Consider the following 18,034-nt stretch of genomic DNA (forward strand, 5'->3'; position numbering starts at 1 on the left):
ATGCAGTTCAGCAAAACTAGGCAATACATCAGTCCCAAATATGACAGTATATGCAATGTTCCACATCCATAGTTCCTTACCTCTGCAAATAAGGGAGGGAAGACATACTCATAGTTCTTTCTAAGTGATTGGCCCTTATAATTTTATAGCGTGGAGTTTTAATTTTTTGTTATTCTTTCTATTTCATTGTCATGTAGGGGTTGGGAACAACTACTGGTAAGCATTTTACAAAAATTATCTCATTTGATCCTTGCAACAACTTCTCGTGAAGTAAGTGCTATTATTATCCTCTTTTTGCATTGAGGAAACTGAGGTGGACAGGGGTTGAATGACATGGCTAGCTGGGGATCACTTAACCTGGATTTGAACTCAGATCTTCCTGACTCTGCACCTAGCATTGTATCCAGCTAGCTGCCCAGCAGCCTTGTACTCATTGTATGTATTGTTTTCCTGGTTCTGCCTATTGTACTTTTCACCAATTTATATATTTCATACTTTTTTATAATTTTCTCATTTGTTTATTCCAGTGCAGTAACATTCTGTCAATCAAATCATAATTTGTTTAACCATTTCCCTGTTGATGGGCAGATATCTATTTTGTTCCCAGTTCTTAGGAAGTTAATTTAGAAAAAGGATTTTATAGAGGTTTGACTTCTTTTATGTGGCTTAGATCTATTTTGACACAGGCCAAAATTTTTATCCAAATCTGACTTTTATAAAATTTCAGTAAATTCTATAATTGTGCTCTTATTTTCTACTATTTTTCCTTAGTGGTTCCACTTAGTAACTGTATAAGTGTGGGTAAGTCTCTTAAAATCTCTCTCACCATTAATTTCCTCCTCTCTGAAATGGCGATGATAGCACCTACCTCCCAGGGTTGTTGTGAGAATCAAATGAGATAACATTTGTAAAACAAATCTTGAAGTGCTAGCTATCCTTATTGTTATTTAAACTCATTGCTGATAACAGTAATCATCAATTGAGATTTAATTTTAGAGAAGAAATTTTCATTAAGGCGTAAAGCTTTCACTAGAGTATTTAATATCTTTCTGTATGGTTACTTTTAAACATTTATTTATTTTTAGTTTTCAACATTCATCTCCACAAGATTGTGAGTTCCAAATTTTCTCCCATCTCTCCCCTCCCCCCACCCCAAGACACTGTGTATTCTGATTACCCCTTCCCCCAATTTGCCTTCCCTTCTATCACACCTCTCCCTTCCCTTATCCCTATCTTCTCTCTTTTCTTGTAGGGCAAGATAGATTTCTATACCCCATTACCTGTATTTCCCAGTTGCATGCAAAAACAATTCTCAACATTCGTTCCTAAAACTTTGAGTTCCAGCTTCTCTCTCTTCCTTTCTCCGCACCCATCCCCACTGGGAAGGCAAGCAGTTCAGTATAGGCTATACATGTGTAGTTATGTAAAAGACTTCCATAATAGTCATGTTGTGAAAGTCTAACTATATCTCCCTTCATCCTAGCCTACCCCCCATTTATTCTGTTCTCTCTTTTGACCTTGTCCCTCCCCAAAAGTGTTTATTTCTAATTACCCCCTCCTCCCACTTGCCCTGCCTTCTATCATCCCCCCCACACACCACTTATCCCCTTTCTCCCTACTTTCCTGTAGTGTAAGATAGATTTTCATACCAAATTAAGTGTGCATGTTATTCCCTCCTTAAGCCAGATGTAATGAGAGTAAACTTCACTTTTTCCCTCTCACCTCCCCCCTTTTCCCCTGCATTGAAAAAGCTTTTTCTTGTCTCTTTTATGAGAGATAATTTGCCCCATTTAATTTCTTTCTTTCTCCTCCCAATATATTCCTCTCTGAACCCTTAATTTTATTTTTTAGATATCATCCTTTCCTATTCAGCTCACCCTGTGCCCTCTGTCTATATGTATATAATCCTTCCAACTCCCCTAATACTGAGAAAAGTTTTGAGAGTTACAAATATTATCCTTCCATGTAGGAATGTAAACAGTTCAACTTTAGTAAGTCCTTTATGATTTCTCTTTCCTGTTTACCTTTTCATGCTTCTCTTGATTCTTGTGTTTGAAAGCCAGATTTTCTATTCAGCTCTGTTCTTTTCATCAAGAAAGCTTGAAAGACCTCTATTTCATTGAATGACCATTTTTTTTCCCCCTGAAGTATTATACTTAGTTTTGCTGGGTAGGTGATTCTTGGTTTTAATCCTAGTTCCTTTGACTTCTGGAATGTCATATTCCAAGCCCTTCAATTCCTTAATGTAAAAGCTGCTAGATCTTGTGCTATTCTGATTGTATTTCCACAATACTTGAATTGTTTCTTTTTAGTTATTTTTTTATTTTCAGTGTTCTGCAATCACTACCATATAACTTAGATTTTTTTTTTCCCTCCCTTCTTCTCCTTTCCCCCCACCTCCTCCCTCCCTCCCTGAGACAGCATACAATTCTGTATGGGTTCTACACATACATTCCTATAAAATACATTTTCACCATAGTCATGTTGTATACAAGAATTAAAATGAATGGGAGAAATCATATACCAAACCAAAATGTAATACAAAAGAAAATGATCTGCTACCTTCTGCAATTGAATTCCATAGTTCTTTCTCTGGATGTACAAGGCATTTTGCCTTAAAAGACCATTGGGAATTTTTTTAAGTCCTTGCATTGCAATGAAGTTCTAAGTCTACCAGAAAAAATCCTCATTTACTGTGGTTGTTGTTGTGTGCAAAGTTCTCCTGGTTCTGCTCCTTTCATTAGCATCAGATCATAAAAGTCTTTCCAGACCAGACCTCTCTGAAGTCTTCCTGTTTATCATTTTTTATAGTGCAATAGTATTCCATTACATTTATATACCATAATTTACTTAGCCATTCCCCAGTTGATGGACATCCCCTTGATTTCCAGTTTTTGGCCACCACAAAGAGTGCTGCTATAAATGTTTTTGTACATGTGGGTCCCTTTCCCATTTTTATGATCTCTTGAGGATACAGTCCTAGAAGTGGTATTGCTGAGTCAAAGGGTATATACCTTTTTGTAGCCCTTTGGACATAGTTCCAAATTGCTCTCTAGAATAGTTGGATCAACTCATAGCTCCACCACCAGTGAATTAGTGTTCCAATTCTCCCACATCTTCTCCAACATTTGTCATCTTCCTGTTTTGTCATGTTAGCCAAGCTGATAGGTGTGATGTAGTATCTCAGAGTTGTTTTGATTTGTATCTCTCTAGTCAATAGTGATTTAGGGCATTTTTTCATATGACTATAAGTATCTTTAATTTCTTCCTCTGAAAACTGCCTTTTCATATCCTTTGAGCATTTATCAGTTGGAGAATGATTTGTATTCTTGTACATTTGCCCCAATTCTCTATATATTCTAGAAATGAGGCCTTTATCACAGACACTAATTGTAAAAATTCTTTCCCATTTTTCTGCTTCCTTGCTAATCTTGGTTGCATTGGGTTTGGTTGTGCAAAAACTTTTAAGTTTAATGTAATCAAAATTATCCATTTTACACTTCGTAATGCTTTCTATCTCTTGTTTAGTCAAAAATTCTTCCCTTCTCCATAAATCTGATAAATATACTATTCCTTGCTCCACTAATTTGTTTATAGTATCAATTTTTATGCCTAGGTCATGTTTCCATTTGGACTTTATTCTTGTTTACAGTGTCAGGCATTGATCTATGCCTAGTTTCCGCCACACTGTTATCCAGTTTTCTCAGTAATTTTTGTCAGACAGTGAGTTCTTATCCCAGAAGCTGGGGTCCTTGGGTTTATCAAACAGTAGATTGCTATATTCGTTGCCCACTGTGTCTTGAGTACCTAGCCTTTTCCACATATCTTCTCTTCTGTTTCTTAGCTAGTACCAAGTGGTTTTGATAATTGCTGCTTTATAATACAATTTGAGATCTGGTAGAGCTAGGCCACCTTCCCTAGCATTTCTTTTCATTAGTTCCCTTTGGTATTCTGGACCTTTTGTTCTTTCAGATGAATTTTGGTATTATTTTTTCCAACTTTGGAAAATAATTAATTATCTGATAGTTTGATTTGTATGGCACTAAATAAGTAAATTAATTTAGGTCATTTTTGTTATGTTGGCTTGGCCTACCCATGAGCAACTGATGTTTTTCCACTTACTTAGATCTGACTTTATTTGTGTGAAAGGTGTCTTGTAATTTTGTTTGTATAGTCTCTGAATTTGTTTTGGCAGGTAGACTCCCAAATATTTTGTAGTGTCTACCTTAGCTTTAAATGGGATTTCTGTTTCTATCTCTTACTGTTGGGCTTTATTAGTTATATACTGAATTGTTTCTTTCAGGCTGCTTGCAGTGTTTTCTCCTTGACCTTGGAACTCTGGAATTTGGCTACAATATTCCTAGGAGTTTTTCTTTTGGAATTTATTTTAGGTGATACGGTGGATTCTTTCAATATTTACTTTATCCTCTGGTTCTAGAATATCAGGGCAGTTTGCCTTGGTAACTTCATGAAAGATGATGTCTAGACTTTTTTTTTGATCATGGCTTTCAGGTTGTCCCATAATTTTTAAATTGTCTCTCCTGGATCTATTTTTCAGGTCAGTTGTTTTCTAGTGAGATATTTTACATTGTCTTCTTCTGTTTTTTCATTCTTTTGGTTTTGTTTTGTAATTTCTTCATTTCTCATAAAGTCATTAGCTTCTGCCTGTTCATTCTAATTTTTATTTTTTTATTTTTATTTTTATTTATTTATTTATTTTTATTTACCTTTTAACATTCATTTTCACAAAATTTTGGGTTACAAATTTTCTCCCCTTTTATCCCCTCCCTCCCCCAAACACCAAGCATTCTAATTGCCCCTGTGACCAATCTCTCTCTTCTGTCATCCCTCTCTGCCCTTGTCTCCATCTTCTCTTTTGTCCTGTAGGGCCAGATAGCTTTCTATACCCCTTTACCTGTATTTCTTATTTCCTAGTGGTAAGAACATTACAGTTGATCCTAACACTTTGAGTTCCAACTTCTTTACCTCCTTCCCTCTCCACCCCTTCCCTTTGGAAGGCAAGCAATTCAATATAGGCCAAATCTGTGTAGTTTTGCAAATGACTTCCATAATAGTTGTGTTGTATAGGACTAACTATATTTCCCTCCATCCTATCCTGTCCCCCATTACTTCTATTCTCTTTTGATCCTATCCCTCCCCATGAGTGTCGACCTCAAATTGCATTCTCTTCCCCATGCCCTCCCTTCTGTCATCCCCCCCACCCTGCTTGTCCCCTTGTCCCCCACTTTCCTGTATTGTGAGATAGGTTTTCTTACCAAAATGAGTGTGCATTTTATTCTTTCCTTTAGTGGAATGTGATGAGAGTAGACTTCATGTTTTTCTCTCACCTCCCCTCTTTATCCCTCCACTAATGAGTCTTTTGCTTGCCTCTTTTATGAGAGATAATTTGCCCCATTCCATTTCTCCCTTTCTCCTCCCAATATATTTCTCTCTCACTGCTTGATTTCATTTTTTTTTTAAGATATGATCCCATCCTCTTCAATTCACTCTGTGCACTCTGCCTCTATGTATGTGTGTGTGTGTGCATGTGTGTGTGTGTACTCCCACCCAGTACCCAGATACTGAAAAGTTTCAAGAGTTACAAATATTGTCTTTCCATGTAGGAATGTAAACAGTTCAACTTTAGTAAGTCCCTTATGACTTCTCTTTGCTGTTCACCTTTTCATGGTTCTCTTCATTCTTGTGTTTGAAAGTCAAATGTTCTTTTCAGCTCTGGTCTTTTCATCAAGAATGCTTGAAAATCCTCTATTTCATTGGAAGACCATTTTTTCCCCTGAAGTATTATACTCAGTTTTGCTGGGTAGGTGATTCTTGGTTTTAGTCCTAGTTCCTTTGACTTCTGAAATATCCTATTCCATGCCCTTCGATCCCTTAATGTAGAGGCTGCTAGATCTTGTGTTATCCTGATTGTATTTCCACAATACTTGAATTGTTTCTTTCTAGCTGCTTGCAATATTTTCTCCTTGACTTGGGAACTCTGGAATTTGGCCACAATGTTCCTAGGAGTTTCTCTTTTTGGATCTCTTTCAGGCGGTATTCTGTGGATTCCTTGAATATTTATTTTGCCCTCTGGTTCTAGAATCTCAGGGCAGTTTTCCTTGATAATTTCATGGAAGATGATGTCTAGGCTCTTCTTTTGATCATGGCTTTCAGGTAGTCCCAAAATTTTTAAATTGTCTCTCCTGAATCTATTTTTCAGGTCAGTTGTTTTTCCAATGAGGTATTTCACATTATCTTCCATTTTTCCATTCTTCTCTCTTTGTTCTGTGATATCATGCTTTCTCGCAAAGTCCTTAGCCTCCATCTGTTCCATTCTAGTTTTGAAAGAACTATTTTCTTCAGTGAGCTTTTGAACCTCCTTTTCCATTTGGCTAATTCTGCTTTTTAAAGCATTCTTCTCTTCATTGGCGTTTTGGACCTCTTTTGCCATTTGAGTTGGTCTATTTTTTAGGGTGTTATTTTCTTCAACATTTTTTGGGGTCTCCTTTAGCAAGCTGTTGACTTTCATGATTTTCTTGCATTGCTCTCATTTCTCTTCCCAATTTTTCCTCCATCTCTCTTACTTGATTTTCAAAATCCTTTTGGAGCTCTTCCATGGCCTGAGACCATTGCATATTTATTTTGGAGGTTTTGAGTGTAGAATCTCTTGATTTTGATTTCTTCCTCTAATGGTATGGTTTATTCTTCCTCACCTGAAAGGATGGAAGAAAATACCTTTTCACCAAGAAAGTAACTTTCTACAGTCTTATTTTTTTTTCCTTTTTTGGGACATTTTCCCAGCCAGTTAACTTGACTTTTTAGTGCAGGGTATACTCTAGGGCCCTGTAAGTTCTTAGTTCCTCTAAGGTGGCACAATCAAGGGAGAGGAGTTTATTCCTCTCCTGACTTGTGCTCTTGTCTGGGAGCAGTAACAAGCTTTTCTGCCCAGGATCTGCGAGTAGGATTCCCTCTCCAAAGCTACCACCAGCTCCACCAAGCCAGCATTCAGGGTTTGGACTGAACCTCACTCCCCTCTCATCCAGGTGAAAGAGCTTTCTCACTGACCTTTCAAACTGTGTTTGGCATTTGTGGGTTGAGAAATCTGGGAACTGCAGCTGCTACCCATGATTCCGTGCCCTGAAGCCTGCTCTAGTCCTGTCTGTGCTGGGTAGCCAAGGCTAGACTGCACTCTGCTCTGAGCCCAGTGCAATAGATCTTTCTTGTCGGCCTTCCAGGCTATCTTGGACTGGAAATCCCTTTCACTCTGTCACTTTGTGGCTTCTGCTGTTCTTGAATTTGTTTAGAGTCATGTTTTGCAGGTATTTTACAGGCTATGGGGGTAGAGCTAGAGCAGGTCCATCCTTCTACTCCAGGCTCTGCATTCCCCCACCCCTCACCTCATGGTTATTTTAAAAGTCCTACTACAATGTGGCTCTCACTTAGCTCTTGAGTCTCATTTCCTGATATTCTCTTTCACACGCAGTCTCTTCTGGGTTGGTCTGTTGCACAGATTGAGCACCAGGTTGGGATTAGGCTGTACTTTCTGCTTGTCCAGCCTTTTAGATTTCTGAATTGCCTTGATGGCACAGTTCTGATTGTAGGTAGTCAGCAGGCTTTTACCCACTATGCCAAGCACTGGACTAAGCACTGCAGATAGAAGATCAAGAGTAGAGTGCTGGCCCATGAGGAGCTCACCTTCTAAAGGGGAGATAGCATTCAAGAAATTGTACATGCAAGATTTATAGAAATTTAAATCTTTACATTATTTTCACATATGCATATATGTCTTTATGTTATATGTTCACACAATATGTAAATGAATAGTAATCTCAAAGGGAAAGATGGTGGTTAAAATAATAATGATGGTAGTAGAAAGCATTTATCTAATGCCTACTGTATGCCAGGTTTTGTGCTAAGCACTTTACAAATATTTTCTGATTACCCTGGAAGATAGGTCTTATCTCCATTTTACAGATGAGGAAACTGATTCAAACAGGTTAAGTGACTTGCCTAAGATCACATAGCTAGTAACAATATGATGTGATGTAAGTTTTTATTTAGTACCTGGCTAGGTGATGCACTGGGCCTGGAAACAGGAAAGCTCATCTTCCTGACTTCAGATCCAGGCTCAGGCACTAGCAGTATGACCCTGGACAAGTCACTTAATCTTGTTCACCTCAGTACCAGCAGTAGAAGGAGCTAGAAAAGGAAATGGCAAACCATTCCAATATCTTTTCAGAGAAAACCCCAATTTGGGTCACAAACAGTCAGACAGTATTGAAAAATAGTATAAAAACAACATAAGCCATTGTGCTAAGTGCTGGGGATACAAAGAAGAAAAAGAGTATCCTAGTCTTTAAGGAGCTTCCAGTTTAATGATGGAAGATACTACACAAAAGAAAACTAAAAAGAGGAAGGGGCTGTGTCAAAGGCTATGATAGATTGCTCCTGTGGAGTCAAAACCAAGCAGTTCAACTGGTGGGAAATGAGGAGAAGAACATTCTGGGCCCTCTCTCAGGGAAGCTGTGGGGGAGGTTTGTGCTTTGCCTTCCACCCCCCCAGTCAGAGAGGAGAGACAGCTGAGAGTCAGAAGGAGGTATTGAGCCCCAAGGCTGAAACTGTCTCTATGGTGACAGGACTTCTCCTGTTGGGTTGATCCAGAAGGAAGCAGGATGTTCCTGGGTTGGAAACTAATTAGAGTCAGGGAGTGGAGCGTATGGAGTGTGTGAAGAGTAGCAGGAAGACTGGGTCATAGAGTAAGTGTCAGGGAAGAGCAGGGCGCAATGTAAGAGTGCTGCAAAGGTGGGGGGGGCAGGTTGTGAAGAGAGTTGTGCATTAAATCCTGCAGGTCATAGGGAATTACTAGAATTTTTTGGTGGGAGTAGGGATGACAAACTCAGACCTTGGATTCAGGAGAATTGCTCTGGCAGATGAGTGGAGGATGGATTGGAATGAGGGGAGAATGGAGACAGGGAATCTAGGTGAGAAGTGATCTACTTCTAAAAGCATGTTTTAACCTCTTTTGCTGTTGAAATCTGTTCAGTGCTCATGTATCCTGAATGCTTAGTAAATACTTACTGACTTACTCTCACACTGTGTTGTTCCCATTAAGTCTGTTGCTCAGGTGCTCTCATCAGATGTGCCTTCAGGAACTGAAGCAGAGGAGGAAGATGATGGCATGAATGATATGAATCAGGAAGTCATGTCGTTGATATGGAGTGAAGATTTAAGGGTGCAAGAGGTCCGAAGACTTCTCCAGAGTGCTCATCCTGTCCGAGTCAATGTAGTACAGCTGCCAGAAGTTAATGACCACGAATACATCGAAGAAAAAGAAAACAGGCAAGTGAGATCAGCAATATTTCATCAGCCATTGCTTACAGTGTCTTTTACATTTGAGTTTTAATTGTGATTCTTTTAGTTTGGAGCATGTAGGTTTTTTAGTATCTCTACGGTATTAATAAGATATTTTAAAGAAATACCGTGTTTTTTAGAAGTGCATGCTGGTCATAGCACACTGTGAATGTATGCAGAATATCTTTTGGTATTCATCAGAATATTTTTGGGAATCCAGACCATGCCTTTTGAGGTACAGTAGAGTTTACTTTTGAAAAGCTGAATTCCATACTTCCCTGTTGATTACTTACAAGTAGATACATACACACAATAGTCTTTTGTATCTATTTATGGTATAGCATATGTTGGTCATCCCATTTGTGTATAAATTTGAGTACTTGCTACGCTAATGTTACCCTTAGCAACATCATTTTTTTCAGAAATACTGAGATGGAATTATAAAATCACATCATCAGTAAGATGGCAAAGTAGTTATTTTCCACAAAGTCTTCTCTAGCCTAAAAATCTCAACAAAGTACCTGGGCACAAGTGTAGCATAACTAAAGGAAGTTGACACAAAGTAAAAGCCTCATGAAACAACTTGGACAATTAAAGATAATTAAAATTTCTATCATCATCTCCATCTCTAGGCAACTCCCTGCCCTGGGTGTGGTGCAGGTGCTGGAAGTGACCTGGAAAACTTTTGCTATAAAGTCAGACTGTGGGAATTCTTGCAATTCTTACTAGTTGTCATCCAGTGTGACCTCCACTCTATTCCCCAACATATGCACATCACAAAGGGCAGAAGACATTGATCAGCCACATGAAAAGAATGTTTTAGAACTGGAGGAGAAAGTTAGCAGCAATGCATTGTCAGCTTGAGGGCACATACTTAGGGCTTCTGTGCCTGAAGAAAGAGAACTAGAAATCCAGTTGTTTACTCTGGGCAAAGAACCAGCCAGGCCCCTACATTCTACAACATAAGGAAGTCTGACATTCTAAGGCCAAGTTGTAGGCATCTCTGCAGCTGTTTGTGGGGTATGTGCCAAGGATGAGTAGAAAAGCTACCACAAATAGAAGGGTCTGGAAGACTTGTTGATGAGGTGCCCAGTATAAATGATGAGAGACCTATATCAATATAACTCCCAGGAAGATAAACCAACAAGGAAATGCACAAAAACTAAAGGTAAAATGAGCAAAGGCATAATAAAAACCATAACAATTTGATCAAATATTATACAGTGAAGGAAAATGAATGAACAATCTCTAGTCAGAGTTCTGTGAACTTCCCAGAGATCATACAGCTATAGGAAAAAAAAACCCCAAAATCCTCAAAAAACTCTAGTATTATATAAAACAGAAATAAAACTTTTAAAAGAAGAAACATAACTTTTAAAAGTCTCTCTTAGATCTTACCCCAGGTCCCATGAATTTAAATACTATGTCCATGCAGATGATTCACTGATGTACATATCTAGGTCTAGTACCTTCTGAGCCTCAGCACCACATTACCAGTGTCCCATGGGACATTTCAACTAGATGTTCTGGAGACATCTGAAGCTCAACATGTCCAAAATGGAATTTACTAACTCTTTCCTGTCAAATCCTCTGATTGTTTAAACTTTGCTGTTTGTATTCAAGGCACCACCAGTCTCCAAGTCTTTCAGGTTCATCATGATGGCATTGTCTTGGACTCATCATTCTCTTTCATTCACGTTCCCTCAGTTGCCAAATCTTGCCATTTATAACTTCTTTCATAACTTCTCTTTGTATCCAACCCCTTCTTTCTATTCTCACAGTCACTACCGTATTTCAGATCCTTCTTGCTTCTCTCCTAGATTGTTGTAACAACCTTGTAATTGGTCTCCTTACTTTAAGTTTCTCCCTATTCCAGTCCATCTTACACACTGCTGCCAAAGTCGTTTTCCTTAAGTGCAAATTTGACTGCCATACTTACTTCCGATGGTTCCCTCTTTCCTTGAGGATAAAATACAAATTCTTCTGTTTATCTTTTAAAAGCCTTCATGTTCTGTCTCATCCTTTCTTTCCAACCTTATTGGATGTTACTCTCCTTCCCAAACTATACAGTCAAGCCAAACTGGCCTTCCCCGTGTTTTTTATCCATGCTTCATTTTGCTTCTCCATGCCTTTGCAGTGTTCCCCCCTGCTTGGGATGCACTTTCTCCTTACCTCTGCCTTATATAATCCTTTCCTTCAAGATGTGCCTCAGACTTCACCATCTTCATGAAACCTTGTCCTTGCCCAAATTACCTTGTATTTATCTGTTTTTTATTTGTTCTCTATATTTATCCCATATGTACTTATCAATATATACTTTTTGTCTTCCATATTTGAATAAGAGTAAGAATTCTTTATTTTTTCTTTGTAGCAAAAAAGAGGTAGTACAGTACCTGACATATAGTAGATTCTTACTAATGCTTGTTTATTGAAAATTAGGTCAGAAATCAGAGCTCTCACTGCAGAACTAAAAAAGACAGGCTACAAATAGAAAATTTCCAACACACAGTAGGGAATCTGTCCAAAGAAGTAGCTCTTAAAGTGTGTGGCCTATTTAAAACATAGAAATACAGAAGTGGTAGAAAATTTGTTAGAAAAATAGTAAAGGACGGTAATTTTAAAAGAATAGATGAATTATATGTAAGCCGAAAGGATTGACCTTTACGAAATAAACATAAGGATCATAACTCTCCCAAAAGATTCTGAAAGCACCTTGTGAGAGTAGTAAATAAAACCACAAACATCTTACTTCAGGAAATAATACAAGAAAACTTTCCATAATGATCTTCTTTTTCATTGTAACCCAGTTTTCCAAAAGGGAAGGGTGTTTTGCAAGACAGAACCCTCAGTGTTTGTGAAGAGAGAAAGAGGAATTGGGGAAGAGTGGCAACTTGAGGGGGGTGAATAAGTACAAGTGAGGGATGCAGTATTGATGCCCTGATACTTCAGCATGAACATTTGGAACAGATATCCTTTAATATAGGAAATGCTGAGCTGCATCTAAAATGACTGGAAAGAAAGTACAATTTCAGGGTGTTTTTAACTTTCATAAAATTATATCTATTTTTTGTATAGCTTACAGTGTGTGGTATCTAGCAGGTATACAGTAACTGTTTATTGATTGATCTTTTCTCCTTTTCCAATTTTGTTCTAATTTTCTCTCCCCTCTTAAACTAGTATTTCTGCCATCCTTCCAACTAGGCAGTGTTGCAGCCTGTTAAGGGACCTTTCTGAGTCTTTGTTTCTTTGTAAAATGAAAATATTAGACTTAGGTGATTTCTAAGACTTCTTGAATCTCTAAATTTAATAAACTTGTAAGGTTTCTGACTCTGTTCCCAGTATATATTACCTGACCTTGATAGCACATTCAAATTGAGCAGTATGTTGAGCCCATCCCATAGTAGTTTCAGTTTATAATCCCTCTGAATGGCTTGGAAAAACAGAAGTAGCATGGAGAAGTATATGATGTTTAGGATGTTTTCTTTTTGGAAAAGCAGAATCTCATTTTTATTTGAAGAACATTTTTCAAGATCCTGAGATACCTACTCAAGCAGTGTGTCTGATTTATAAACAAATTATATTTTAAAAGATTATTGCTAAGTCAGTTACTTGTAATGTATCTTTCCATAGAAACAATTATTTAAATGGTAAAGTCCTAGGATAGCTTACCCATTATACAGCTGAACAATGCTGTGAGTACGTAACTATCTTTCATAACACAGTTGCTGTGAGAGAACTCACAATATATTTTCCATGTAGCAATAAGGGTGGCCATTCTCTTTCCCCATCTCCTGTTCCAAATCAGAGCAGTGTTTTTTCCTGAGTTGCACTCCAGATGAGAAGGCAAGCGATCCTAGGAGTCCTCAGCAGCAAAGAGGCAGAATTTCTGGGTGTCATTAACAGTAATATAAAGGGAAGAGTTTCAGTAGTAGTGACAGTAGTGGTAATGAGTTTATTGATAAGATAGTCCTTTGTAAGTAAGGAATATTAATAAATTGAGCCCTGCCAAAGCACTGTTTTTCTTTAGTAGCTGAAATAAAACTTCATCAAAACCTCAAAATGAGGAAATAAAACTTTCCAGAATTTAGGATGCTTAAAGTGTGGGCCTTGACATACTTCAGAAAAACCTGGAAAGACTTAGATGAACTGATGCTCAGTGAAATGAGCATAACCAGGAGAACATTGTACACAGTAACAGCCACATCGCTGCTTGGCTTACTTTGATAGACTTAGCTCTTCTCAGTAACGCAAGGTTCTAAGACAACTCCAAAAAGACTCATGATGGAAAATGCTATCCACATCCAGAGAAAGAACTTTGGAGTCTGAATGCAGATGGAAACATACTGTTTGCTCCCTTTTTCTTTTGTTGTTTGGTTTTGTTTCTTCTTTCTTGTAGTTCCTCCTATTGTTTCTAATTCTTCTTTACATCATGACAAATGTGAAAATATGTTTAATATGAATGTCTGTGTAGAGCCTACATCAGATGGCATGCCATCTTGGGGAGGGGTTCAGAGAGGGAGGGGGAGAAAATTTAAAACTCAGAATTTTATGGAAGTGAATATTGAAAACTAAGAATAGATTAATTATTTTTTAAAAAGTATGGGCTTTGAAGCTTACACTATTCTTGATATTTTTCATTACATTTTACCTTTCCACTTATCTCATGTTCCTCCTTAGTCTTGAAGTTCTTTATGTGTATGGTATTCAAGTAATTATATCCTCAGCTACTTGTGTATTATATATTTGTATCCTCAGGGTCTTTTGTGTAATTTGTTGAGTTTACCTGGGTATTTAAACCCTTATAGCATGTGAGAATTAAGGAAAAACATAGTATATCTTTAAGGCTCTTAGAATATATTCCTTTATGAACACTAGAGGTTAATTTGGCTCATAGGCTAGATGCTTTTCACTTAGTAGATATGGACAGAAGAAAAATGGGTTATTCTCTACCATAGAATATATAAATGGGAGTAAGGATATTTTGATAGGACATCTGATTATAAAATTATATATATTATATTATAAACTCAAGAAAATATTCCTTCTATGTTGTGAGGTAGTATCAGGTTGAGTTACATAAAATAGCCTCTTCATGTGGGATTTATATTGTTATTTTTTTGCTTTTTAACTTTTTGTACCTACCAATACTTTTTATTTTCATCATAGGTTGCTCCAGTTGTGTCAGCGAACTATGGCACTTCCCTTGGGGCGAGGAATGTTTACTTTGTTTTCATACCATCCAGTTCCAACAGAACCGTTGCCTGTTCCTAAACTGAATCTAACTGGTATGTTGTTGGCCCAGAGGGCAGAAATAGGAGCAGTGGGTGGAAGTTGCAAAGACTTGATGTAAGGGAAAACTTATTAGTGATAAGAGCTACTTCAAAGTGAAATGGGTTACCTTAGCAAGTAATTCTTTCCCTTGAACTAGAGTTTACCAAGCAAGGGGAGATGACCACTTATCTTTTGTAGTGTATAAGAAATGCTTATTCAGGTATAGTTTTGACTAGGTGGTCAAAATTGACACTGAGGTCCCTGGGAACTCTTTTATTCTGTAATTGTTATTTAAGTTGTAGGCCTCATAGAAGTGATAGAAAATTATAAACAAACATGTCCCAGAGAGTTCTTTTGGAATAAATTGGATTGAAAACAAAAGAAACATTATTATTTTTTCCTTTATGAAGCACATTATGTTTTGTGTGATAAAACTTTAGCACTTATTAAATAAAGTACTGAAAAAACATTGAGTGGAGGAGAATACAAGTCCATCTCTCATTTGTGTATCATTTAATATTGTTAATTTTAAATACAAATGATCCATTCCAAAACAAATGATTTCTGAAATGACTCACACTTCAAAATCATCTTTTTTATTTTATAATACTATTGTGCTATTTTATAGTAATGATGAAAGACTTATCTACAGAATTCAAAAGGGTGTTTTTGACAGTGAGTTAAAAAACAATTTTTAGGAACAATTTCAAACCAGTATCATAGATGGTTATATTTTAAGAAAAATGGTTTCATTATTCTCTTCAATAAAATATTTATATTATTTCTAAAGGCTTAACTTATGTTATGTACAGTGGTATACCATTGAGACCCAGAACTATACTTTATTGTTTTTTTAAATACTCTTTTTAAGCTTTATTATAAAATTTGTTTGCAAGCCTATTTTGAACTTGATCACTTTTTTGTGATGTTTTGCAGTGTGATTAAAACACAGTGTGATATTAACTTTCTTTAGCCTGAACACTTATTCATGCTCTTAAGGGATATTAGACTATTAGTAGTAGAGGCATGAAATAGAGGGTAAAGAAAAAAAAATGGAAATTTTACATTGGTCCTCTGATGACAAACAGATCACCAACCATCTCGTTTTTGAAAACCTCTTTAGCTTAAAAGGTTGAGGTAGAGTTTGTGCTTCACTGTCATAACATTTGAGAGTCAGTGATTACTGCTTACCATGGTGAGACATCAGTGAAGGACTGCATAGCATTAAACATAGTAATGACTGTTTTAAGATTCATTGAATGATCTGCTCTCAAAAAACCTAGTGAACATTCTTTTCAAAAAACACACACACACACCCTTCCTCCCTCCCCCCCACTGTACTGTGATTAAGCTAAGAATGTTTTTCCATATATGGTTGATTTGCAGAGATCTTTTCCTTATTCAAAATGCTATTTCTCCTTTAATACCTATACCTGATATAGTGAAGTGAAGAATCTGCAGTGAAGATTCATGACAGCATGTGTGGAATTAACACTAATTTCATTAATTGTGTATAGTAATGTAAATTATCTTCTTGACTCTGGCATAGATCTTAACTTTAGTATTAAAGGGTTACTGTTTATTAGGCTATTTTAAGGGTCATATTTCTGAATGATAGTTTTTGTGACCAGATTCACATGTAAAAACTTGTCACCAATCATGGAATATTCCATGTGTTTCAACAAAAGGGAACCTTTTTTAGTTTAATTCTCTCTTTGACTTTCATTTTAAAGACAAGTTAATTAATTTTTATTGATTTTAATTTTTGAAGGGTTGTAGAACCTTAACATGAATTTAGGTATTAAAGAGTTAATAATACAGACATGAAGAAGTCTGTGCATTATGGAGCTAAATTTATCTATTTATCTTGTGTTGATTATTTTTTATTTTCCATTTTTAATGTTAAATTCTGTTTTGCTGGATAGGACGGGCTCCTCCTAGGAACACAACTGTGGACCTTAACAGTGGAAATATTGATGTGCCTCCCAACATGGCATGTTGGGCTAGCTTTCACAATGGTGTTGCTGCTGGATTAAAAATAGCACCTGCTTCCCAGATTGACTCAGCTTGGATTGTCTACAACAAGCCAAAGAATGCAGAATTGGCCAATGAGTATGCAGGCTTTCTTATGGCCTTAGGCTTGAATGGGCATCTTACAAAGCTAGCTACGCTTAATATACATGACTATTTGACTAAGGTGAGAATCTGAATTTGAAAGAGAGAAACTTTAACATCCACTTGTAAATTTTGACCTACAGTGTGCCAAACTCTCTGTATTGTTTGACTCCTAGTGTTTATTGTGAATGCTGTCTAAGAATTAAAGGTATGTTTTCTCCCTCATAAGTTCTTTTTTTTTTCTTTTAAATTCGTATTCAATTCACTGTTTAGGGTCATGAGATGACAAGCATTGGACTGCTACTTGGTGTTTCTGCTGCTAAACTAGGCACGATGGATATGTCAATTACTCGGCTTCTCAGCATTCATATCCCTGCTCTTTTACCTCCAACTTCAACAGAACTTGATGTCCCTCACAATGTTCAAGTGGCTGCTGTGATAGGCATAGGCCTTGTCTATCAAGGGACAGCTCATAGGCACACTGCAGAAGTTCTGCTGGCTGAAATTGGTAAGATCTTATCTGGGTTTTATTGGCATATTTCTTCAGAATAAAAATGAAAACAATGGTAATGTTAGAAAAATTAAGATAAATAGGCAGTTTAGTTGAAAATGAAACAGTACTAGAACTTTTTTCTAATACCAAAAATAGTCAACAGGCATTTAGTAAGCACTTAGTATATGCCAGCCACTGTCATAAGTGCTGAGCATGCAAAAGACAGTCCATGCTCTTAAAAGTGTATCACTGTTCACCAAATCAAGGTACTCACTGTTGCTAAAGTAGCAGAATCTTGTGATTTTTATAACACAGAGGGAATGTGATATAGTGGATAAAAAGCTGTTTTTGGAGTCAAGAAGATTTGGGTTCACATCCTGTCTCTGATCCAACTGACCCATAGCAAGTCACTTAACCCCTCAATTCCCTTGGTACCTCTCTAAGATTCTAAAATGCAGGGCAGTTGTTGTTTACCTATATTGTAAAAATGAATTTCCTCACCAGGAGAGCACAACACTAATGAAATCGTAGTTCCTTTCTCCTTTTCCTCCCCCCATACCAGAATATATAACTTAATTTGTTTACAAGTGTTAACCTGTAGTTTCCATCTTGAGATGGATATTTTAAAGAGGTAAATATGGTATCGTAGTTAGCATCCATTGTGTGTAAATTTAAAAATTGCTTTGAAATAGTGCAGCTAAAATGTATAATTTTTTTTAAAAGTATGTAGTAACTTTTCAGTCTTCTTCCACTTTGTACCATGGCCCCTCTTCCCTTCCCTGTTCCTTTTTCCTCACCACATAG

At 37.0% G+C, this 18,034-nt stretch overlaps 1 protein-coding gene across 2 annotated transcripts in view; it reads left to right on the top strand.

Annotated features, from left to right (window-relative positions):
• ANAPC1 (anaphase promoting complex subunit 1) overlaps positions 1–18,034 on the top strand; it is a 166,810-nt gene that overhangs the window by 77,886 nt on the left and 70,890 nt on the right. For both annotated transcript variants that reach the window (XM_072634682.1, XM_072634684.1), the window contains 4 exons: positions 9,113–9,339; positions 14,518–14,636; positions 16,548–16,819; positions 17,011–17,245. In XM_072634682.1, the coding sequence (XP_072490783.1) occupies positions 9,113–9,339; positions 14,518–14,636; positions 16,548–16,819; positions 17,011–17,245 (853 nt within the window). The remainder of the gene's footprint in view (positions 1–9,112; positions 9,340–14,517; positions 14,637–16,547; positions 16,820–17,010; positions 17,246–18,034) is intronic.

The sequence above is a fragment of the Notamacropus eugenii genome, chromosome 1 (assembly GCF_028372415.1).
Source record: "Notamacropus eugenii isolate mMacEug1 chromosome 1, mMacEug1.pri_v2, whole genome shotgun sequence".
NCBI classification, from domain to species: domain Eukaryota; kingdom Metazoa; phylum Chordata; class Mammalia; order Diprotodontia; family Macropodidae; genus Notamacropus; species Notamacropus eugenii.